At 41.0% G+C, this 25765-nt stretch overlaps 1 protein-coding gene and 1 long non-coding RNA gene across 3 annotated transcripts in view; one reads left to right on the plus strand and one right to left on the minus strand.

The window, feature by feature from the left end:
- Nucleotides 1–25765, plus strand: part of LOC140898585 (uncharacterized) — a 276884-nt gene that overhangs the window by 227529 nt on the left and 23590 nt on the right. Inside the window, exons 4-8 of one of the 2 annotated variants that reach the window (XR_012155031.1) lie at nucleotides 3831–3942; nucleotides 8251–8382; nucleotides 11884–12004; nucleotides 13270–13478; nucleotides 17211–17419. This is a non-coding gene — a long non-coding RNA (uncharacterized lncRNA). The remainder of the gene's footprint in view (nucleotides 1–3830; nucleotides 3943–8250; nucleotides 8383–11883; nucleotides 12005–13269; nucleotides 13479–17210; nucleotides 17420–25765) is intronic. The other variant, XR_012155032.1, reaches the window with a different exon arrangement.
- The window catches only part of LOC140898584 (transmembrane protein 132B-like), a 361367-nt gene continuing 343831 nt past the window's right edge, over nucleotides 8230–25765 (minus strand). Inside the window, exons 6-9 of the mRNA XM_073312583.1 lie at nucleotides 23256–23461; nucleotides 13211–13484; nucleotides 11800–11991; nucleotides 8230–10223 (exon numbers count right to left, since the gene is read on the minus strand). Of these exons, the coding sequence (XP_073168684.1) occupies nucleotides 9072–10223; nucleotides 11800–11991; nucleotides 13211–13484; nucleotides 23256–23461 (1824 nt within the window). The 3' untranslated portion in view covers nucleotides 8230–9071. The remainder of the gene's footprint in view (nucleotides 10224–11799; nucleotides 11992–13210; nucleotides 13485–23255; nucleotides 23462–25765) is intronic.

Genomic DNA, 25765 nt, shown 5'->3' on the forward strand with positions numbered 1-25765 from the left:
TGATGGGCAAAGTTGTGTATGTTAGTGCATAATTGTCTATTCTGGGGCATTTCGTCGTTCAGTGAATCCTCTGACACCGGCTACTGCCAGTGAGAGGAAACCAGACTAGATGGGCCATTAGTCCCAAGTCTCCTGTCCAGATATATGCGCAAACCCTTGATTTCATAGTAAGCTTTGAGTGTACAGTACTTTGACAGCGCTCCCTTGCTGAGTAAGTTTTCATATAACAATACTCAAGTCCAAAACTACTTGCATGTGAAAACAAGACCAAAGTGGCAGGTGAACTTTCAAGGTGACTCGATGCCCCTGGTGCCTGTGTTCTCCCCTGCAGTATGAAGGCCTGGGAAAGGAAGCCCCTAGGGCACAGAGCAGGTCTTCCACCATGTCTGCACAGCATGGCGCATACCACTGCCACGCAGCAGAGAAATCCATACAAATAACACTGCACCCCAAAGTCACCTCCGCCTGGAAAGGCTGCATCACAGCCACATGCACCTGGTCCACAAACGTGGAGAAGGGGAAAGGATGGAGATCAGAGTGACCCTGTAAGCTGGCAGCAAGCCACAGAGAACACTTGCTGGCACCCTGTGGATGCTATCCGTGCAAAAGACTTGCTCAGCCTTCCTCTCAAGCCCTGTCGTGAGCAGAGGCAACCCAGCAAGCCCCTTGGCTGTGCAGCCAGTGGCTCCCAGGGTGAGGCTGTGTTCTGTGACATCTCCAGGGTGGACCACTGACCCCAGAGGGTTATTTAATGCTGCTCCTCTGGTGTTGGGGCTGTGCAGACACTGGAAAAGCTGCAGAATTGCTGTTCCCTGACTCTTCCCTGCTACCCCAGCCCATCCATCACATGGGAAGAGGTGGGGTGGGGGGTTGAAGAGCTGGAGGGTGGCAGGGGGAGAACATTTTACAGGTGTGGTTCCCCTCCGCTTCCTTTTTCCTGTGGAGCAAAGTCTGCCACCCTCCAGAAATAGCTCACTCAGTATCAAAACCAGTCGGCCTATTCCTGGAGTAAGGCATTACTCAAGGTGAAGAAAGGTGGCAGAATCTGGCCCTGCACCTACTGTGGCCCATTCCATTAATAATGGCAGCATCCTTGGTTATCTGTTCGATTTAGGTCCTAATCCAAAGGCCACTGAAGCCAATGGAAAGATTCCCATTAACTCCTGTGGGTTTTGGATCACGTCCATAGCCTTGGTACTACTGCCTAACCCCATCTGCAGGGTATAAACTTCCCTGCCTTCAGTAAGCTTCTCCGGGAAAGGAGCCCTATAGTCTGCCTATAAAAATGAGTTACTGGGGGATTTTCAGCATCAGAGGATATCACCGAACACATTTTATCTCAATCAGAGGTGATGCTATTAGAAAGATGTTAATCATGCTGTGGAATACACTGCATATCATGTCCTTAAATCACCTATAACACATACATCACCCAGTGAAAGTACATCTACACAGAGAAGCATAGAATCTAGCCTTGTTTACTGTAGTTGACATTAATATAGGCACCTTCACCCAAGTCACAAAATCCAAGGGGAGAAGTTAACAAGGTCATAACTAGAATCAGAGAAACACAATTTCTCTTCTTCATTCCATCCCTGGGAAAACCACCATCACCATCACTTGGATTTTGGCTCTGGCCTTTCACTGTATTCCAAAATTGAATTAAATTGTAGAAATAGAACACACTGTTAAACCAGCTATTGGAAATAAAATAAAGCATGCTGTCAAAATTAATTTGCCATTGAAGGCGGAATATTTTAGCTCTGAAATTAATGGTTCATTTATAGACTATGATGCATTAAATGGCATCTGTTTATACAGTATCTGTTATACATTTTGAATATTTTAAAACGTGTTGATTCATAATGGATAATAATGTCATCTTGCACTTATCACAAGTGTTGTTCATTTTGGAATCTCAACATGCTTTAAAAAAAATTAACAAATTCATGCCTCACTCTCCCCCCCACCCTTCAAATAATTTATTCACAATGGATGAAATTCAGTACAAGACCTAGGCACTACTGAATTCCACTTCAGTACTTCTCTGAGGTCTTAGGTGGGAATAAGTGATGGTTAAGTGGGAAGCTTTGGGTTAGACCTGTGCACGCTCTTTGTGTTAATGACTTATGCAAACTCCACGGCATGGATCACCTTTCAAGTACAGTTTGCAATGTGCATTTTAATGGATTTGTTTTAATTATTTTGTCAGTCTAAATGTCCATCAAAATAAAGAGGCAAAAGCAGCAGTTTCACTCTGCAAAATGCAAACACTGAAAAATAAAAGTAGTGCCCAGTGTATTGAAAAGCAGTTAGCCAATGAATGACTACAGGAGTAGAGTGCATTTGAACATCCTAATACTATATAACTTCAAATATTGCCCCCCTCCACTCAGGGGCATCAGACTCAACTAATACAACCGCCGCTATTGCCTCCGGGGTCAGTTATTGGCTAAAAGGGAATGAACAGAGTCTACTTTATGGATAAAAAAAATATTTTGGCCCCATTGAAGTCAATGGCAAATCTCCCATTGATTTCAATGGGGGCAAGATTTCACCCTACTGCTCTATCGCGGGTTTTCTGTCTGTACCACGGTGTCTGAACACAGGAAGTAACTGAGGTTGCAGCATGTTTAGGGAAAATGTATACTAAAGGAATGAAATCGAGGCCCTGATAAAGTCAGTAGGAATTTTGCCTTTTACTTCAGTTAGATCAAGATTTCAACCATACAGAGCACATATATACGGTATAAACTAGCCCCCTGCGTTGAAAAAACGTGGTCCTCGGGCCAACAATATTCTTATGGCATTTTGTATGCTACCCTCCTTAGCATTGTTCTAATCTGCAGGGTCAAAATTGTCCATTACTGACTTCAACTCTAGTCAGTGGGGTAAATCTTAAGCTCCTTACTCAGGATCAAATTCCCACTGAGAGTCCCATTCAGAGTTTGGCTCGTTATGTGACTAAGGACTGTAGCATGTGGCCTAGCATGTATCATATGTAATAAGTACTGAAATGCCTATATGTGCGATTGGCAAGGCAGACGCTGGAATTAGAATGCCTGTGCTCTGTACCGATATCATCATCCATACATATGTGGCCCAAGGGTGGGTAATACTAATTTTCACCTAAAGTCAGACAACTAAATGATTCTCACAGAAAATCATTTTCCTCCCTTTAAGTTTTAGTTAAACTGCCCCTGTGTATCAACAAGACAACTGAATTATTTTGCCTACAATCATTAAAAATTATGTTTTGGTGCCAAATGGACTCTTTGGATAAAAATTTATATTCTGAGTTTAAAAGATAATGTAACTTCTTGGGCACCCAGAAATTTACAAATTGTCACTTTATTTTCACAAAGCAAAAACTCAACGTTTCATAAATATTATATAACACAATATGTCACCCTTACATAAACACAAAGCACCACTTCTCGTTCTATTTGCTGCAGGCTAGATGGTGCTACTGATTGAAAATAGCAGGGTTTGGTTTGGTTTTGTGTAATATGAAGACACATCAAGCTATTCAGGCCTCAGATCTGATCAGTAATTATCTATCCTTTTTCCAGAATCATGCAGCCCTTGTTCAGTCCTGTCTTGGTCACAACTCCTGGTAACACCAGTGGGAGTTTCAGCTGCATCAGGACTTTACGATTTGTCCTATTTAACTTCTGACAAATATCACCCTGCAGATCTTTCTGCTGTCAAACTAACGGCTCACGGTTTTTTCCAGACACAACATCAATTGAAAACCAGACCCTAACTTGTACCCTACTTGTCATCCAGTTGTTTATTGATCCATGCCATTTTTTTTCATTTGTACATAGGACTGAAAGAGACCCCCAGGTCATCGAGTCACTCTTCTCCTGCTATCACGTGCAACTCCATCATGTAGTTAAGGCATCCCATAAAGATCATCTTTGGTATGTACTTGGAGAGGTAAGTTGATTTTTATCATTTGATTGTAGGGCTGTATTTATGGGCAATGTAACTGTAGATTCTGGAGTCAGACACAAGAATTTTTTCTATGTATAAAGGTCCATGTTCTGATACACTAACTTGCACTGAGTAGAACCCAACAACATGAGTTGTCTCCTTGTTTAGGAAGATGCTACTCAATGTCAGACCCAAAGTAATTCCCCATAAATACCATTCGGGACAATATGTCACTTCTGAAAATTTCTCCTTTGCTACTGCTGTGATTTTCAATGCGGATGATGGGAGTTACGTATCCAAAATCCATTAAAACTCAGCATCCGGCCTCTTTGAAGCTCCCAGCTTACATCCCAGGCAGATAAATACATCCCTTACTGTCAGATAAATTTAATTAAATTAGCAATAAAGGTGTTTTTAGTAAAGAAAGCAATAGCAATGGATCCTCTTAGGGCAAACGCAGTTTACCCTTTGGCACCCTTTGGCATTGGTGGCTGCCAGTTTGTGCATTGGGGACCTAAATCTATTCCTATTGAGATCGATGAGAGAAGGATGGGACCACATATGTAACTCTGATTTCAGCTACTGTATTGACTATGGGAGGCAGGATTGTCTTGTGCTTAAAGGTAGCATACTGGCCTACAGGAGATCTGCATTATGTTTTGGACTTTGCTGTGGACCTTGGGCAAGTCACATAAGCCACCTGTCTCTGGTCCCCATCTCTAAAATGGGGCTAATAATCTACCTCAATGGTGGGTTGTGAGGATAATTAATAGGAGATACTTAGATACTATCCTCACGTGCACCCCAAGAATCCTATAAATACATAAAATAATTATTCTAGATTCACACCAGCATAGTAGAAAGAAGAATCTAGCCCATAATTTGCATTGGGAAATGTAAAAGACCTGCGGGTTCATCTTAAACCCACTTCCCAAAACTACAAGCATATTTCACACAACTATAGGAGCGTTCTTACTAAAACTGAAACCTTGACTGATGTGCACCATTCACAGATAATTTGCAGGGGCTAAAATACAAACTATCACTACCATTTTCCCGGTGCCTCAGTATGGAAACAATGGGCTGGACTGGCATATCATACATCGGACTGCATGAAACATTTGTATCAAGACCTGAAAATCCACTCTGATGTGGGCACTGGGTGCCCAAAGAGTGAAACCCCACATGGTTTTGGTTTGCCAAAATAGTGCATGCAATTCCCTAGCTCATCACACCACACATACACATGGCTCATCAACTTCATTTTTGTGTGATTAAAATAGGAGACTCAAATTGAAGAATCACATGAGCAATCTGTTTATTTCTATGTTAGGGTTCACGGGTTTCACAATGTCACTCAAGTGCGTCTTTGCTGGAGAGTGGTGTTATTTCTGAACTCTGTCCTATAGAAAATGAACAACTTTTAAAAATGGCACATTTAATGATGTAAACTGAGGCTTGAATAACTTAATGGGTACACAAATTACACAGTTATAAAAGTCATCTGTCATTGTCTTAACTTACAGTTTATTTTGTACAGGTTTCATTATGTTATACATCTAAGACTTACCATACTCTCTAAATATTTTGGGCATGATGAATATACATATTCAGTATTGTAGATTCAGTAGTTAGTGTATGCATTTCACTATGTACTATACAGTGTATTTCAATGTAGCGTATACAATATGTATTTCAGAAAAGAGCATATTGTCTATGAATATTTGGTATCCCATTTATGAAGCACTCTACGTTGAAATACAGATTGTATCCCATTATATAATATACTGTTTTTATTGAATCATATGGCTGGAAGATTTGCTTCTTCATTCCCCAATAAGAACTAAGGAAGAGCAGCTAGTACCATTATGAAGCTGTATCATTCTACAGCAAGAGGAGTAGGGGGACCTGTTTTCCCACATTTGTATTTAAATCAGGAAGTGTGCATAGACAAGCCATATGGAGCTAGTCTATAATGTCCAAATGAAATATAATAGTTCTGCACAGTTGGAAATGAACTCTTTCTTCAGTATTCTCCATGGGCCAGATCTTCAGCTGGTGGAGCTAACCGCTCAGTGATTTACGGTAGCCGAGAGTCTGGCACTTTACAGTTCTAAAGTTGCTAAGAATCAACATATTCAGTGAATCCTCCCTTGTATTGATAGTTTGCGGGGAAGGGGTGCAGGTGGGGGACAAAAACACCGTCCATACAACCTATTTCCTTTTCTTTATGTAGAACAGTATGCACCACAAATACAAGTTGTGTATTCTGTATGGAGCCATAGGAGTTTCCTATCTCGGCAGCTACTGAAACTTCATAATTGTGGACATAGCAATCTAATTATTATTATTAGAGGTTTTCTTAGCGAGACCAGGTGGGTTTTAGTCATTTGATGTTTCTTGATATATAATCTGCCTCCAAATGCCATTCCTTCCTTTGGTTAATAATTAGCCTTAGAAATATTTATTTGATGTTCTTTCATTTGGTCTGCAAATAATGTTCATTTTACAGGAGTGGTACTTTTACACCTGTCTAGATCCAGCGGAACTCGACTGCTTTTAATGGTGTCACTCTGCATTTACACCGCCGCAACTGCGGGGACACTTTGGACGGTCTCATTTTCTCTCTTTGCTTTTTTATTCTTTGGCCTTGTGCATTTTTATTTATTGTCACTTTCTATTTCTGAACTTTCATGTACCATGTTAGATCTTTTAAAGTTTAACTATAATATATTTTTGTACTTCCAGAGCATTTTCCATCTGTACCAGATTCTATGTATTGGTGTGGCACGCTAAATTCTGGTTTCCATTTTTTTGTTTTTGTTTGTTGAGTTTTTGTTAACTACTATAGTTCTTTTACTTATCTTTTTAACTGTTTGTATTTTGTAACTGGCGACCAGACTTAACATCCAGGTGGACTTGCTGTGTGTGATTCCTGCGTAGAACAAAGATCAAGGCTCTAAAACCAAACAGATCCTGTACTGGAGAGTGGGTTGGCCTAAGTGAAATTCTTTGTCAGATCAGCTAGCAGGCGTGCTAGACTATAAATTCCTCTTATATTCTCTGTATTTTCCACTTAATCGTTTATTTTATATGTGCACACAATGGAACACCAGCATGGAAATATGTGCACTCTACTTTTAGTGATCCTTGTCTCACAGCTACATAACTTCTAATGTGAAACACACAAAAATTACCATTTTGCTCTTTTCAAATCTTGTTCTTAGAGAGAAGACTTTCAGTATAAACAATGTGGCTTCTGACTCTTGTCCAACGTTAACATACTGGTCCCGAATCAGCAAAGTACTTAAGTCACTTTGGGATCAATGGGACTTAAGATATGCTTAAGTACTTTGTTGAATATGGATGGACTCTAAGCAGTTTGCTGAACTGAGTGGATAACTACTTACACATTAGCAAAATGTAGAAAAATCTGGAGGAGCTGAATTTTATGAAGATTTTCTGGTTTTATTAATCAGGTTCAAAATAGCAATCAAGACTTCTCTAGCAATCTTTGCTCAGCTAGAAAAGGAGAGACTATATGTTAAATATCTTGAGCGTTAGTTTACTAAGATATGTGGTACGTCTGAGCTCACACTAAAGTGCTATTATGTTCATTATTTTGGGAGAGTTGGGGGATGTGAGGCAGCTGTGTTTGGATCAGCTGTCAATTACATTTTCTCATGATGGGCCCAATGTACTGTTTTGCTTCTCTTAGACATTTCATACATAAAGGTTTCTTTGCTACAATTTTCAACACATTTCAATCGTACTTCAATGTAAAAATGAATATAATGTTTGTGGAATGGAAGCTTTTTGAATCTCCAGCATTCCTGTCAAATTTGGGAATAGCCATTATATAACTGTGCCCGGTATTTTCTTTTGTTATGGAGCTTGTTGAAAAAGGTTTTCTCTGTACCAGACATATGATTAGAGATGGCTTTTAGACAGGGCCTGTGTGCACCAGCCATTGTAGATGGATGTCTACGTAGTGCTAAACTGCAGTGTGTGTGTGTGTGTGTATATATATGTGTGTATATATATATATATATATAATTTAGGACAGTGTAATACCAGTTTCAAGTCTTTGCTTATTTCCCAGGCAATTTGCTTCCTGTTCAGTGCATTTCAATACTACGTTTGCATTTATCGTGAAAGTAACATATGTTGCCCACAAAGAATTTCCATAAGTGGTGTTGTTTCATGAGAGGCATTTTGCTTTAAAGTGTGTTCTGCTTTGTTTCAAGTTATTTTTCATATTGTCAATGGCAAAAATAAACCCAGGACTGCTTCTTGATTTTTATTTTCCAGGGTTTATTGTTGTATATACAGTTCCCTGTAAGGAGATACAACCCTTTTCCAGTGTGAGATTTCTACTACGTTTCTACATTTCAAATATTAAAGATTTGCATGGGAAGGAGAAAGATAATCAGTGATGAAGAGGTATCCTTTAGAGCTGATGCACATGAATAGAAAACCTGAATAACTGTAAATATACTGTGGAACACTTTGGTAAACCCCCAAAAAAAAATCTCCAAAGAAAATATTTAATGTTCTCTAAATCAAACCATCTTCCTAAACAATACAGATAAGAAATTAACCACATGTGGGTGTTTGTATCTGTAAAAAATGAGAATACTTGGCTGCATTGCTCATAGGCAAATAAAATTGGACAGATTCATTCAGATCTCTTTTGAAGTAAGCCTAGGCTTAGGCTGTATGCAAGAAATATCCACTGTGCTTTACAAAGGATGACGACTAGAAAAATCAACCCCAAAAATTCCTTGTTTTCTGAATCACTGTTTATCATGAGTTGACAAACAAATGTAGTCTCCTCTGAGTCTGAGCATAATTGTATTAGCATTTAGCTAGTACCAGGCCGTATATGAAAACAGCCATCATGTGCGACACCTCCAACACCTACATGTAGCTGTTTCAGGGACACATCCTGGTTTATAGTGAAACAGGATTAACTCAGCCAGCCTCTTGTACCCACTCAATGATGTGCAGTTATCCTCTTGGGACGTCCAAAAGTTAGACTCCTTTGTAACCTCCTATTGCTGACTGGACTGACTGCTCCACTATCCATAAAACAGAAGGCATAAAGGTGAATACAAACATAAGAAAGTATTTTACATATTGTCTTGCAGTCTTTCCATATAGTCTCTAAGTTCCTTGGAATCGCCAAGATTCATATCTTGACATACCCATTTAATATTATCGTCACTGTCAAATAGAATTGAATTGGTGTAAGGACCTCCATCCTCTGGCAGTATTGTGGTATATGAAGTGAACTTGACCCGCTTCCGTTTTGGCCCAGAAGGATTTATAGGTTCACTTTTAACTTCTTTCTCACAAGCATACTCACAAGATCTGAGGATCTGATTATGGAGAGTCTTCTGCGAGCTACCATTAAGGAGAAAGTTGCTTTCTTCAAACTGCATCCCTCTGTCAATCATGGTAGTGCACTCCTCTGAGGGGAGTGAAATGTCAACTGGGTTTTCCAAGAGTTCAATCTCATTTCCAAGCCAGACCCAGTCATGAGAATGTGGGATGTTGCCTTGCTCACTCACGGCAAACCTTTTGTGTCTATACTTCCAAGCAAATGCCGCGCAGTTAATTAAGAAGACCAAAATTGCTAGGCAGAAAACACACAGCAGGGCATACATGCCAATCTCCAAATCAGTTAACCCTCTAGAAGTCAACGCAAGGTCATTGGGATTATTTTGTCCTGGTACCTCTACTTGGGTAGGAAAACTTGTGAAAGCCGTTGGGTTATTCTGGAGGCCAGCCTCATGAGCCTTTTTCTCATCAATGGGAGACTTGGAAGTTGTGCTTTTGTTGGCATTGTCTTCATGATTAATAAAGGTTCCATGTTTGGCCCATTCTTGCACTGTCCTCTCCTGTTCTGCTGTCTTCTCTATAGCATTGTTCAGATGGTGGTTAAACTCTCTATCTACATCATCAATGTCGTTGGTCCTTCCTTTGTGGTCTGAATCTTTCTGACCCAATTTCACTTTGATATTTCCTTTCCCAACAGCCAGAATGCTCTTTCGCTTCGTCTTCTGGCAAGGTTCACTGATCACCATTTCTATTTTAATCAGGGGTCCTTGCCCATCACCCTCTGCAACTACCAGAGGCCACTTTGACTGAAGGTTTTGCTGGGCAGATACCACCATCTCATCCAGCGAAGTGATGGTGACAGAAAAATCCTTGGAATCATAAATATCTAAAGGTGTCACAGAGCCATCACTGAACAAAATCCAAGCACTGACTATGGCTTCCTATAAGAGGAAAAGGGGAGAAATAATAGTTTGAAAGTTAAGACACCATGTTTTAGGGTTTTGAGAGCTTACACTTACTTGATGCCAGTGACATAAATACACTGTATCGCTTTGTTTATGTGTGGTTTTTGTTTGTTTTGTTTTTACAAAGATGCTTCAACTCAGCTTCTGGTTTTGTGTGCTGTATTCCATTTAGATATTCGTCTTATTTGCAGGTGCACTCTAATGTGCTTGCAAAACGATGCACACAAGTATTTCTGGGTATAAAGTGAGAAGTCACTTTTCAACATCAAAAGCCCATTGATGAAAATTCTCAGATTTCCCAAATCATGATTTTTAATACATTTAGAAAAATGTCGTATAACAAGGGACATTTTGAAAATGCTCCTTGGCTTTAACCCTATGTGCAATATAATGCACTTGTATAAACTCTAGGTGTGGTGTTCATGCTCGTTTATTTAAACAGAATGCATTATGAACCAGATTTGAATGAAATATTTCAGTTTCAATCGTAGTATTTCTAAGTAGGCAATGGCATGTGCAAGGGATAGAAATGACTGTAGTTCCCTTTGGACACCACAGAAACACTGACAAACATGTGCTGCCGCTTATAGTTTGAGGATAGTTTGATCAAACTCAACGTTTTTTCACAGCAGCATTAATCATTCTACACATAACAGTTGCACATGACGTACCTCACTATCAAAACATAACTGCTTTGAATAATCTTACCCGCTTCTGTGGGACCAGATTCTGCCACTCTCTCTCTCACATACTGAGTTATACACCCTACTTCTTTCATAGTTTCATTTTCACTCTTGGGACTACTTGCAGAATAAAGTGAGCATAAAGAAGGCTGAATCTCATCCAAATGAATGGGCCTGATCTTGCAAACCTGTACTACTTAAGTCTGTAGCTCCCGAAAGCTCATGCTCAAATAAATTGGTTCGTCTCTAAGGTGCCACACGTCCGCCTTTTCTTTTTGCGAACGCAGACTAACACGGCTGCTACGCTGAAATTAGTCTGCCTAGGGGCTGCAGGGGTTGAACCCATAGAAGGTACTCAAAACCCTCAGATTTCAGCCATGTAAATCAGCGAAATGTTCATATTGAGCTAAGAGCTTCCTGTGGCTATACTGGCCCAAATCGAGGGGGAACAAGGTATAAGGATGGGAATCTTGCTCCTCGCTAGTTAACCAGGATCCTTCCATAGCACACTTGGGAAGTACACATGCCCACTGCAATGACACACACCTCTTCCCCAATGGGGTGTGGTCCTCTGGAAGGAGGTGTATACTCAGCCACCTACCATGAGCAACATGCATTGCTAGGAATCTTGGACTAGATACATGGCCAACCTGTTACACATGTGGTGAGGGTCTTTGGGAGGGAGCAGGCCAGCAATGAGTAAGCTACGACAGGGAACTGTGTCTTAAGCTGCATGAGACATCCTGCTTTTCAACCAGGCATACATTATACATGCTGCATAGCTATACAGGAGGCTTTCTCCTGGCATTCTACAAAACACCGTAAACAAACCAATTAATTATAATTATCAATACTATTTTGGAGCATACCTGTTTTGGGGTATGAAGAATATCGCAAGCAGATGCTGTGGAAACAATAGCTCTCTTATTTCCTTTGTTTATTTGTAATGACAGGGACAAGCCTGTTACCAGTTGTACCCCTAGGTCTGTGATTGTTACGCGGTCATCTAGCACGATCACTGTCTTCTCAGCCAAGATGGAATCAGAGAGAGGCGACAGCACCTTCAAAAAGCAAGTATGCCTTCTTGTTTTAAACAAGTGACTCAATGTTATAAAACAAAGTAACTAGATTTTCTGTTCAGTTCAGTGTGTGTTGCATTCATTATAAGCTATAACTGATGTTTCCCAAAACGTTACACCCATTTCCCATTTAATTACTATATATACCCAAAATAGTTTTATTAAACATGTCATTGTTTTTAAATTACAGCCTCATCCCTGAGCAGTATGGTACAGAGTGGAGATTAATGAACTAAACTGAATTTATTTGATTTTTTTAAAAATATATAGTTACATTTACAATTTCTGTAAAAGCTCTAATTAATATAATTACATTGCTGGCTACTGAATGATACTGTAATTTGACAGAGAAATACAGAGTCTACTGGCCTCAGAATATACTACCTGTAAGAGCTCAGCTGGGCTGATCTCTAAAAAGACAGAGTACCAGATTGCCAGAGGTACTTAGGTGCTTAAAGATGCTAGTGGGGTTGACAAAAGGGCCTACGTGAATTAGGCACTTAACACCTATTGACTTTCAATGGGAGTTAGTTACCTAACCTGCTTAGGTGCTCTTCTAAATCCCAGTTGGTGCCGATCTTCACCTGTAGGTGCCTAAATACCTTTGGAAATCTAGCCCGAGGATGTTGACTCCACTGCCTATGAAGTCAGTGGGAGTCTTTCTATTCACTGAGTGTTGGTTCATGCCCAAATGTCACTATCCTTTTTATTTTAGTTCCAAAATATAAACTTTGTATACAAGGATATAATGGGAGGTTATGTAAGCAAATACAAAAAAAACCATTTCATGATTTTTAATTAAATATCAATCATTTTAAGTTCCCGCTACGATTTTGTAAACACACAATGCCACATTTTCAAAGATATTTAAACATCTACAGCTAAAGATAGCTGTCAAGTGGCATTTTCAGAGAAGTTAAGTGCCTAACCTGCTTAGGTGCTTTTGAAAATCCCATTAGCCGCCTATCTGCATCTTTAGGTACATAAATACCTTTGAAAAACTGGCCCAAACTGCATTGTGTTGCTGTAATTAAGAATCAAGCAGTGAAAATGACTGGAAACAAAAGTGAAACCTATTCAGACTTCTGTGTTAAATTAATGTTTTCCCCAGACATAACAGCCTTTTATATTATAGCCAGTAATCAACTGCTCTCACCCCAAATTCTCCCCACCTATACCTAGGTATATTTTGAGCTGTTACCTGAACTGTGGTTATCCCATGTTCACGACCAACTAGTACCCGTCCATCGTGTAATTTAGCAATCTTAGGTTCTTCCACCTTCATGAAATCGGTCACGAGATTCGTGATGTCAAACTGCCACTCAGAGCCCAACATATAGGTCAGCTGGCCTCCAAAATCGGAAGACTCTGCTACAAACTGTGTGAGGACTCGCACCATGGCATGCTGGTACTGAAGGCTGCAGCCTCTTCCCTTCCTCTCATCATCCTCTTCATCATCACTGTCACGGGTAGGCCTGTAAATGGATTATTTATTATCCTTAATTCTCAGAATCACATTACAGCCTTCAAAACTTCCACCCGAGTAGCAAGTCAATATATCCGTCTTTTCATTATCATCTCCCAGCCTGGTGAAGGGTGAGAAAATAGATTTTGATGCCTCGGCTGGCAAACTTGAATGACAATTTTGCACAGCTTTTCCAAATTGAACCTCCCTGACCCTCTCAGGCATTTACATCATTGCTGAAGATCCAGTGGGTCTAGAACTTGTTTTGTTTTTCATCAGATGCTCAAATCCTCTAGGTGACTAGGAAAAACATCATGAAAAGTTTGACAGTCGGAGCTATGGTACCACACCCCCACGTGCATGCTGATGGTTGCAGATTGGCCTTGGGGGAAGTGGAGGCTACATCTGCATAACGGGGGTGGCTGCCACTCTTAAGCGTGACCCGTTCTGCAGCACCTTCATGGCGGTGTCTTTGCTCATGTACTGCAAAGGCCCAATACATTCAGGGACCCCTGCTTAGATCATGCGCCTCCTTTAGCCACCTCTCCAGCTCACAGAACACTGTGCATTTGAGATGTATGACATTACTATTTAATCTTAAATATAACCCTGTTCATGTGGGTAACTGGACAGGTATAATTCAATGTAACACCCAGGCAGGAGTTCAGATCAATAGAACCCAACGCTTCCACAGGTAATCAGCATATCAGTTAATACATAACATCATATGATGTGCAAATAGAAGTATGAGGCTCATGGCTGGCTGTGCCATCACTCACAGCTATGCTCAATGGTACCATTAGAGACACCTGCTTTATAATTTTCTAATTATCTCCCCATATACTATAATAATTGCAGCTATGCAGTTAAAGGTTCCTACAGGCTTTCTACAAAGTATCACAATGACTTGTACACGAATACTGCTGTTCATACACAGAGCAATATTTTCCATGCTTTAAACTCTGTTTTTTCCATTGATTCACTTTACACCCTAGGACAAGCACACAGATTCTCTAATTGAACCATTTCTGTTGTCTTGAAAGTCAGCTATTAAGCACTGGGTGGTCACACTTTCTCTCATTATGCCCCCATGCTGTGGAATTCGTTGCCTAGAAATATTTGATTTCACTCCTTTTTTTGTAACCATTTCTAAAGCTGGGATGGGGAAGAATCCTCTTATTTTTCATGGGGCTTCGGGAAGTATTTTCATGTTTGCTATGTTCTCTTATCTCTTTGAAATACACAAGTTATGAAAAAGCTATTATAAAACACAATTGTTGTTGTAAATGGTCTTACAACAAAGTTAGCAACCAATAAGCTGAAAAAAAAAAAAGACTAAAAAATCCACATCCTTCGCGTACTTGAACTGGGAAAATCCTGGTGTTCTGTAAGTTAGTGTATTGATGTATACAGCAAAGTGGCCATAGTGAACATCATTGAATAGTGTTTGCAGTGTTGTTGAAGCCAGGGTGGTCTCAGGTTATTAGAGAGACAAGGCAGGTGAGGTAATATCTTGGTAACATCAGGCCCAAGCCACACTGGAAGAAGAGTACCAGGTAGAATCTTCACAGAATGGAAAAGTCTACAGGGATTCTTGAATTTTTTCACATTGTGAGCTACATCTCCATTAGATCTCCTCCCCTGTGTGATCCTGCAAACCAACTCCACTTCTACTGACAAATGAATAACACATCCATGTGGGTAATGCAGCAACTGTTCACATGAGAAAGTTAATCTTAGGGAAGTTTCATAGAATCATAGAAATGTAGGACTGGAAGGGACCTTGATAGGTTACCTAGTCCAATCCTCTGCAGTGAGACAGGACTGAGTATTCTCTAAATCATCCCTGATAGGTGTTTGTCTAACCAGCTCTTAAAAACCTCCAGTGACAGAGATTCCACAATCTCCCTAGGTAATATGTTCTAGTAATCAACTACCTTTACAGTTAGGAAGTTTTTTCCTAATGTGTAATCTAAATCTCCTTTGCTGCAATTTAAAGCCATTACTTCTTGTCCCATCCTTGGTGTTTAAGGAGATTAATTTATCACCCTCCTTTTTATAAGCCTGTCTTGTTCACCAGCACAAGTTGCGCCAATAAAAGATATTACCTCTTCCCCAACCCTTGTCTGTCTTATATCATTGAATAAATTTCTCTAATATCATTGAATAGTTACTTCACTGAAATCAATGGCATTTACATTCAGGAAGAATATGGCACATTATATTGAACAAAGGGATATTGAAGAACGACTTACAGCAGGACCACGCAAAAAGCAGTGCAAATCCTATGCACCGAAATTTATTTCACGCTTGCAGAAATAAACAAATATCCACGGCAGATTTTCAAAATTGCTCTAAGCCCACAATTGGGGCCAGCTATTCCCATTCAGGCATCAAAATAAATGGGCAGATTTTCAGAACTCTCAGCACCCACTTCAGAACTCTCAGCTTGAAGAGCTCTTTGGAAAATCTGACCAGTTGTTTCGATTCCTGAACAGGAGCTGTTGGTTGCTGAGCTCTTATGAAAATCTGCCCTGCTTTAAGTTTAGTCTAGAGGTGGGATAAGAGTTGAATTTTTTTTTAAATAATCTGACCCCATAAAATGAGACACAGTGTAACCCAGATCTGAATCTGCCATGATTGGATTTTGCAAGATCAAAACCTGACTGAGGTTTTGCAAACCCTAATCTAGCCTTTTTCTCATTTAGAGAAAAGAGAAACAACCAATCTTTTACTATTCTGGTGCAATTAATATCTTTTATCTAAATTAATATCTAAAACTTATATTTTATTTAGAGGCTGTTCTGTTCCAGAACGATGAGGCCTTGCCTCTACCATCACAAAATGAAATCTGGCCTCCATCAGCTGACTGGTCCCAGGCAAGCAAAACAAATGTGATGGGAGCACAGCTAAACTGCCCCTGGCCAGTTCAGGGCTTTGGAGGCTGTAAAATACTATAAAAGAGCTCATTTGCTCTGTAAAGGACTTGTACCCTTTACCCATTCATTGAGCTGGGCAGATATAGCTAAGAAAGTGATGAACTTTCAAAAGGGTTCTCATTCTTAGACCAACCCTTTCTCGTTAAGACAGATGGAATCCTGTTGGGTCTCACGGAACATTCCAACTGTCTTTGTTACCATATTCAGATTTGTTCGGTCAGTACTAAGCAATAGGCCTGAAACCAAGCCCAAAATCTGATAACCCCAAACTTTGGGAAAATGTTAACCCTGATCAAAGGTGTGACAGCAGCACGTGTAGCTTTGATCTGGCTTGCTCCAGTAACAGTGAAGCCACAGCAGCACCCCAGCTCTGGACAATGGGTATGTTCCTGAGCGGCTAGCCCATGCGGCCTCAGCTTCACTGCTAGTGTTATTGGAGCGAGCCAGATCAAAACGCCATGTGCTGCTGTCACGCCTCTGATTGCCCTGTGGACATCCCCGTCCATTCGGTTTTAAAATGGGAGCTTCTGGATTTGTGTTTTCCTTATTATTTTCACATACGAAATGTCTGACTCAGTCCGACCCACTTGTGTGTTGCCGCGATTAAAGGTTAGTCTGCTGTCTGAACCTGCAGATGAGGCGAATTGTTCACAGGGAAAATATATTCAGTTTCCATTCAAAATGGGTTGGGTGGGGATGGAGGAATCAGTCAGCCCCCTTCTGCTCCACAGAAATGTGAGCTGGGGGAAGACAGATGACAGGGGAGTCGTATGCCATGCTCCCTCTATTACCTGCAGACTATGGAAGCCACTCCAGCTCCACGAGATCAGCAGTGCAACGGGTCAGAAGAGCTTATGTCCTTGGCCAGAGGAGGTGAAGCCAATGAGAAGCTGCTACCTGCAACATGCTGCTCTCTAGAGCTCACAAGTATCCACCTAGGAGATGATGCTACCCCAAGAAGCACTAGCACCAGACCAGAGTGACTCCCCCAGGAGCTGTGCTACCAGTGAGTAGAGATCACTCCAATCATTGCCCTCACTGCAGAGTCTCCAGGCCCCCCAGGCATGAGATCACCAGGGTTCCTCTCCCTGGGAAGGGTTTTGTAATATAGCCCACTTGTAGTCATCTGAAGAGTTCTACATACAAGTCCACATTTCTTAGTACCATAGAACTTTTCTGTTGCACAAACATGGAGAATGTTAGAAAAGTTTTGAGTACTTTAGAACTTAGAATATCTGAGGCTACGCCCCCAGCGTAACGTAACGTTGGTGCAAAGATGGAAAGTGAGGTGCTGGCAATTTCAGAACATGCCTTGCAAGTTTCCATTGCCAGGTGCCAATTCAAGTTGTTCTTCTTTAATTCAAGGGTGTTTTTAAACAAATGATATCCATTTCCACTTCAAAGCCACAAATCCCTGATTCAGTTAATAAGACAGAGCTTTTCAGTACTTTGCCTTTTTGGACCCAACTAAGTGTTTGAAATCCATTAAATTACATGGTCCCCATAGAGTCTTGTTAGTGATCTTAGTAGGCCTAAAATCCTTCCTTGAACTTCCTTGAGCTCATTTTAAGTGTCCTCTTAAATGCAAGCTACTGCTTCATATTGCCTTTTTTTCTGGTTACCTCTAAAGTTAGTGAGCCTTGTGCTTTGAATATCTTTCAGAATTCTGCTTATCCATATTTCTTGCTCCTTTACAAAATGTATTCGGAAGATTTTTGCTTGTCTGGACTGCACCAAGGTTGCCAGAATTCCATTTCATTTACATTTCAGACAGATAAAATCCTTGCTAGAGGGTAGAGTTAAAACAACCCTGTTATAATGGTGCCTGCTAGCAATGATATAATCAGTGATCTGTCTGCTTTTCTATTATACAGCTGTTCTACAAGTGGTTTAAGCTTGTGCATTTTAATTTTAATTTGCAGCTAAGCATGCATATACCTAGCCAGAGAACAGATTTTCATCTGGAAAATTGACTGCCCCTATTGATAGTGGCATGCACCATAGATTAAATTATGATTCTCCATCTCATATGGATAAGTATAAAAGTTCATCCTATATTTATGGATTTGCATAGTAAGCCATATTTCTGCTTATACACAATGGAGACTACTTTGTATACTCCCCTTCTTTAGAATAGCCCAAATCCAAAATTCCTTACTCAGTTCGCATGCAGTTTCTACTGAAGTAAAAGCCATTTAATTCAGTAAGGAGCAGGTGAAAACTTGTCATACCAATCCAAAGGGAGCAAGGAATTCAGGATTTCTGCCACTATGTTTATATTTTACCCTATCTTCCTACTTTCCCTTGAGGAAATTTGCACAGAAGAAGATATTTAAGCAAGAAAGGATCAATTATTACATGCATCTTACTATTACACATAGTTATATGCCCTCCATTACTATGGTATGTGGACAATAACATGGTATTAACAGACCCTTTCATTATAGTAAGGCTACGATTTTCTCATGGTTATTCTTAGTAAAAGTCATGGACAGGTCACCGGCAATAAACAAAAATTCACGGAAGCCGTGACCTGTCTGTGACTTATTCTGCTCCAGCTCCATGGTTTCCCCCGCCACCCTGGTGGCTGGGAGCTGCGGGGTTCCCCGTCCGCCTAGGGTGGCTGGGAGCTACAGTGTGACCATATTTCCTAAAGAGAAAATGAGACACCCCAAGCCACTCGCCTGAGGCATCCCGCACCCCCTGCGCAAGGCTGTCACCTGTTGCTGGAATCCTGCTGGCTGCCAGCTCCAGAGTCCCGCAGTCCCTGGGGCTGAAGCAGAGAATGTCATAGAGGTCTCTGGAAGTCACAGATTCCATGACCTTCATGACATAAACGTAGCCTTAACTATAGGACTAAAGATTTCCTAATAATATAGACTAAGATTTTCAAAAGAATCTAAGGGAGTTAGGTGCCAATACTCATTGAATTTCAATAGGCGTTATATGCCTAACTTTTAGCCCTCTTAAAAAATACCAGACCTAGTTCTTGAACTGCTCATGAGATTTTTCGAACTGACAATATTGACTCATATGATTTTGTGTTCAGAGAATACAAAGGTTATCGTTCTGACACAGAACGTTGGGAGCTTCTTGGGTATTAAATCAAAGCTTTCTCCATTTGGAACGTCTTCCCAGTGGATGATACAAGAACACATTTCAGCTGTCTGGCATTCTCACAACATTACACTGTTCCAGGGCAGTTTAGCAGTGACTAATATAAGCTAAAACGTTGCTGAGAAGCAGGAGACGTAAGTTCAACTTCAGAAGCTGCCATTATCTTCCTGCACAACTCTGGGCAAGTCACTTAACCTCTCTGTGCCTCAGTGCTTCTGTTTGTCAAATGGGGATAATACTTCCCTACCTCACTGGGGTGTTGAGTATAAACCCATAAATATGTGGAAGGTACAAATACAGTATGGTGCTGGTGTAATATAAACACCCAGACAGAGAGAAAAACAAAACAAACCGCCTCTAAACATGAAAAACAATGAAATATTGAGTAAAACACACAAAGCATGAAAAAAGAAAGGAAACTTTGAAGCTCCCATACAGTGCAAATGTCAAGGCTAGCATAGCTAATGCTAGTCCCTGATTACCTATTGATTTAAAATAGAGAAAAAAAGTAAATAAAAAAATCCTAGTGTTTCATAAACCCAGGGTAATTTATTTCTACTCGAAACCTGAAATACTTGTCCAGTCACACATGCATAGGCAGCTGACACCCAGTGTCAACCAACCGGCTACCTTTTTGTAGCAATACAGCAGCCCCGCTTTTTCTTCCACGCTACACGGAAACAATGGTTGCTAAAGATGTGCCAGTGGGTCAGATGTAATTTGAGCAGCAGTGAACGAAGATTGCTTGCCAGCTTGCAAACAGTGCAGGCTCTCAGACCATTATCTTTATTTCAGCTGGCCCAATAAATCAGCACTAGACCCTAGGAGGGAAATGCCCAAAGCTGGGCGTAATGGGTTTAAAGTCAAAACGTCCATGATGTTAACAACCGCTGAATGTCTAACTCACCATGCGTGGTGTTCAAAAGCCAATTCCTATAAGAAACATCAGCAACCCAATCCTGCAGTCATTTACTCCAGCAAAAACCTCATTGACTTCAGTTGGATTTGCGTCTAAGTAAGAACTGCAGCATCAGGCCCATAAGCAGCAGACGGTGCATCTCTTTGGATTGCTAAAGCAAATGAAAGTTCGTGATTCTGGGACTATTGTAGCAGCTGGCACCAATTCAATCACCGAGCACATTTTCTCTCTCCACAAAGAGCAACTTTGTCTTCACCAGTGAAAGTTAGAAAAGTTTCCATTGTGCCAGTTCTTCATTACCTGTCCTTTTGACACAGCCACCTGATCAGGAGCACCTTCTAGATAGACAAAAGAAGGTATCTGATTATCTGCCCATTTGTAGTGAGCTCATTGCCAGAGTATCTGGTTAATTTATTCCATTACCCCAAGTTACATCCCCTTGTAAAGTGCTAAATAATTCTACTCCTTGCTCTCTGTTTGGTCTCTTCAATAGCTAAGATGTGTCCTAGTCACTGAGCACAGCCGGCAACAGGCTCCTAGCTGGAACTACTAGGATTTTCAGTGATAGGATCACTGCTGAGAAACCCTTTTGCATTTGCATTATAAATTTGATCTGATGTCATGCCATGCTCACCAATAGAATTTTTCAAGTGATCCTGAAATTCATCAATACAGTAGTATTCCTGGAAACGCTTAATCTAGCTGCTTGTCCAAATGTTGGCTGTTCCCCCATGGGTCCTTTGAGAATGGGAGGGGCAGGAGAAAAGACCTCAAGAAGCCTTTCCCCCCTTTTGCCAGTGGAGTCTCTTTATCAGAACACAATCTTTTGTGAATCCGCAATGCTTTCTTGCCTAAATCAGATCTGCTAGGTAGTGCTTCTTTGAGCTCCTCTGTAGAACTTGCTTGTACAAAGCTTGATGCTTCTTCAAAAGATCTGCTGCTTTAATGCTCACTCACCTTGTACCTTTTTCACCCACATGCTTTTATGTTTGCTCAGATCGCTCCACCTTGCTCTTCTTGATATTGCTGATGATCTGTGGGAAATTTTTCTCCCCTTATCTTTCACATCTATGTGTTATCACCATGCTGCGTAACTGAGGCACTGCATGCTCTTTAAAGTCTAGTGTCACATGGCACAATGACATTGTAATAGTAAGTCAGCGTAAGTATCAAACCATGGGCAAAACGGTAAGTCACTGAAAACAGCTTTTGTGAACGCATTCTTATAGTCTGAACTTGCTGGTCTTAATGGTAAGATCAAATCTAGCGAATCATCTAGGCCCATGAAACACAATGACACACAATACTGTGCAAAGTGCACTTCTGCTGCATGTTGTGACTTTAGAAATAGCAGATACAGGCTCAGGAAAAATAAGCGGACAGAAGGTGAGTCTATTATTGGAGACCTCTGCTGCATTACAGTAATGGAGAAGGTGCAGCAGAGGTCAAATGGAATAATCAACCGAAATGAGACGCCCATCTATATTCAGAAATGTCAAAGAAATTGGACCTGCATTCTTTGGGAAAGAGGAGATTAAAGGGTGGGGGGGTGTCTAACTGAAAATGCCATATTCCCTTCAGAATTTTGTGTAACAGATGTAACGAAGCTTACTGAGCTACATTAATGTCGAGCACAAGGAAAAAGGGGCAAAGACTTCAACTCTAAAAGCCTGATTTACAGCAAGGCCACAACATGATCTATTCTTGTGGGTAATAAATATTGTACTCACAAGTAATTGTGCCCACAGGTTTGCACCTGCAATGAATTGTGCATGCAAATATTAGCATTCGGAGGGCCATCTACATGTTTTTCAGGCAAAATGGTTTCAACAGAACAGCTCAGAGTAAGGTGCTACTCAGTGAGAGTAAGGATAGTAGAATCAGGCTGTAACTATGGACATGCCTGCATGGAGGGAGGGTGGGAAGGGTTACACTATGCACTAGCTGAGTTTCTGTGCATTGAAATGTCTTATATATACCTGATGCAAACCCTTAAAGCATAACTCCACAGTTAAAGTGTAGTCTTTACTATGCTCTAAGATTCTGATAACACCACTGTGAGAGAGGCAAGTACTAGCCCATTTTACAGATGGAGAAACTGAGGCTGGCCTCGTCAGTAAATTGCACGAGGCCGCCAACAGTCAAACTAGACCTCAGGAATTCTGAATTGGGATTAGGAGTCAAGAGCTCCAGGTACCCTGCCCTCTGCCCAGACCTGTGTCTTTTCTACAGTGCCTTGGGTGTGTCTACACTGCAATCACGGGGTCTGCAGGCAGCTTGCATAGACATACCTGAGCTAGCATCAATCTAGCCAGCTCGGGTACCAGATCAGGGAAACTGCAGCTGTGCAGCCTTCAGTGTGGGCCCAAGTAATTACCCAGGGTTCTGGCAGGCTTGTGAAGCCCATGCTGAAACCTTCACTCCTCCAGTTCCCAAGCGACTGAGATTAAAGCTAGCTCGGGTATCTTTGTACAAGTTGCAATTGCACCCTGTGGTTGCAGTGTAGACATGCCCTATGTCTTACTGAGTGCTGGCTGCTTGACGTGATATATCCGCACTCCTTCCGCAGATTCTCATCCATGCAGCTAGCTTTGATTTCACTGAGTTTTCACAGGATGGAAAGGAGGACAGAATTTGGCCTACCGTTTTCACAGTAGTGACTGTTTCAGGCCGAGGCAGACTATAAACTCTGTTTGCAAATGGGATGTTCTACCCTCTGAAAAATAGCCTCCAAATGAATCTGCTGGATCTTAAAATCCCTGGCCCATATGCATGCACCTAGGTCATGCAAATATAGCAATCATACCTCTTATTGGATGTGACAGGTATCCGCCAGCCCTTGATCTGGCTAAGTTCTGTATCCGAGATCTCTATCTGCAAAGGAAGCCGTGGAGCCCAGACCGTCACTTCTAGCTGGGTGGTAAAATGCTGGTAAGTAAAGTTCACAATGGTATCCACTTTGCTCTTCATTTCCTTGCCATTAACAAAGATGGAGTCGCATCTGCCAGAAACCTTTAAAACAAATCCCAAGATTACTTGCAAAACGGGTAAAAGTTCAGGAAGACGCAGCGTGAATGATACATCGGCACAAAGACATTGCTAATAATGGGAGTAACGCATATTGTATCTTTAGCTTTCGAATTAGTGGCAAACAATTCTGCATTCCTCAATGGATACTACTTAAATTACAAAAATAATGCTGTGATGTTATGTGACCTGTGGTAGTCTTTTATACTGGAGAAATTAAATTCTCCATGAATCAAACTTCATGTGCATCAAATTTTGTTTACAGCTTACTTAAATCCAGAAAAAGGGGGCATATGTTAATAAGAAAAAGAAAAAAACTCTCAGACCCATAAAACAGAATCCTTCTCTTTTCATATGAGTCCTGTAAGGTTCAGTGCCAAAGACCTTCTTGTGGTCCATAATATGCATCCAGAACTTCAGTATAACTATTAATTTTAGAACTTCTAAGTGGAGTTTCACCAAAATAAATATAGAGCTGATGTAATCTCATGATGTTTGCTACACTAAAATACTTCCAGGACAAGTACTATATGGAAGCAACTAATAACCTAAGCCCCATCCTTCACCTGGAGTCATATGGATAGATCCACTTCACCCTCACAGAGTCCTATTGGTTTCAGAGCTCCTTGGCACAGATCTGGATGCAGAATTGAGCCCCTAGATTATAAACTCTTATCCTGTAACAATCTTAACCTAGACTGGAAACTCTCTGAGTCAAGGACCACTGCTTTACGACGTGTGTGTCCAATGGAACCTGGTCCCTGCTGCTGCAAGATAAATAATAATTTGCATTTAGTTTTTAAAATAAAAGGAAAGATGTGACAGCTGCCAAAGAAGTCAGCATACACTGACCTCTGCCAGGGGAGCGGGGCAGTGATCTTTAGTAATCGTGACCCACGTCATTCCACTGAGACTGCTAAATAAATATCCGTCTTGCATCAGCACTTCCTTGTGTCACACCATATTCCTTGTGTTACAACACAGAATAGAAAGCTGAAGACGGAGAGGATTTAGGAATGCAGTGTTAGGAACTATATGAATGTCCGTTGCAACTTGTGCCCAGTACGGATAAAAGGCCAAAAGGCCATCAGCCAGAAAATAAGAGACACAGGATTTTGACGGCAGACCCTGGGTCGATGGGCAAAAGGGAGGTCTGAAGTCTTTGCAGTCTGAGATCCCTCTTTGGCCCTCTCTTCTGTTCCCTTTGCAGAGGGAAGGTGAGAGATTTCAGCAGAGTAAGCAGAATCCTTGGGGTTGGCAATGGAGTCTGCCATGAGTTATGGGCTAAATGACAGATGCCCTATAAACTGCACATTGGACCCACTTAAATGCCTGGTATGGGGAAGTGTGCAAATAGCACCCTTCTCCCATGTTAAATTTTGGTCAAGTTGCAGCCTGCCACTTAAAACCCATCCTTGTGTCTATCCCCATTCAATTGTGTGTCCTGATCAATCCTAATCAAGGGACTGAAATGACAATGAATGACTTTTTCCAAACGGGCTTTGGCCAAAGTTGCCATGGTTTGGCTAACAAAACGAAGCCACTTGTCTGGAGATCACGCTCCTTCCACATCAATGCCTGGAAAGTAATAGAATAAAAAACAAATCTAAGCACTTGCTAAGAAATGTAAAATGGACTCCAAGCTCACAGGTACAAAGAGTATCACAAATTAAATTGAACATATTCAAAATCCTTGTCGTTCCCCTCTCAGAATGTGTCACAAATGTCTTTGAGGCATTTTTAAGCACATTAATCAAGGCCATTAATGGAAAGAGCAGTTGAGATTCTAAATCGAAAAGGCTACATCTAGGGAGCTTTGTTCGAATTAACACGGGACAGAAATAATTAAGAAAACTTGAAGAGGGAAGGATAAACATCAAGACCCCCATCAGGGGATTAACTACTACATGATAAGACTGAAATGAATATTTTAGACTGTGTTTTTAGATGCCTAAAATGTTCTTGCATCTCCTTCAGTCAGCAGGAAAGGTGCAAAATAAACGAAGAAGGGGCCGATTTTCATCGTACCTATAAGAAAACCAGTAGGTTTGGTTCACGGATTTCACAGATGAGATCTTGAGCTGACTCTGCACAGCAGTGAATTTTGTATCCTCGCTGACACCAAGTGAGGGACTCTAGCCCTGATAGTGTTGCCCGAAACCCCACAGTTGGGGAAGGGAGGAGCAAGATGTGCAGGACCTGTGTTGCACCTGATAAAAGGCACAGTAGATGCCACTGTGCTCTCTCTGCACATGGGAGCCGCCATCTGCTATTGTGTGATTTTTGAAG

Source organism: Lepidochelys kempii, chromosome 15 (genome assembly GCF_965140265.1).
Source record: "Lepidochelys kempii isolate rLepKem1 chromosome 15, rLepKem1.hap2, whole genome shotgun sequence".
NCBI lineage: Eukaryota > Metazoa > Chordata > Testudines > Cheloniidae > Lepidochelys > Lepidochelys kempii.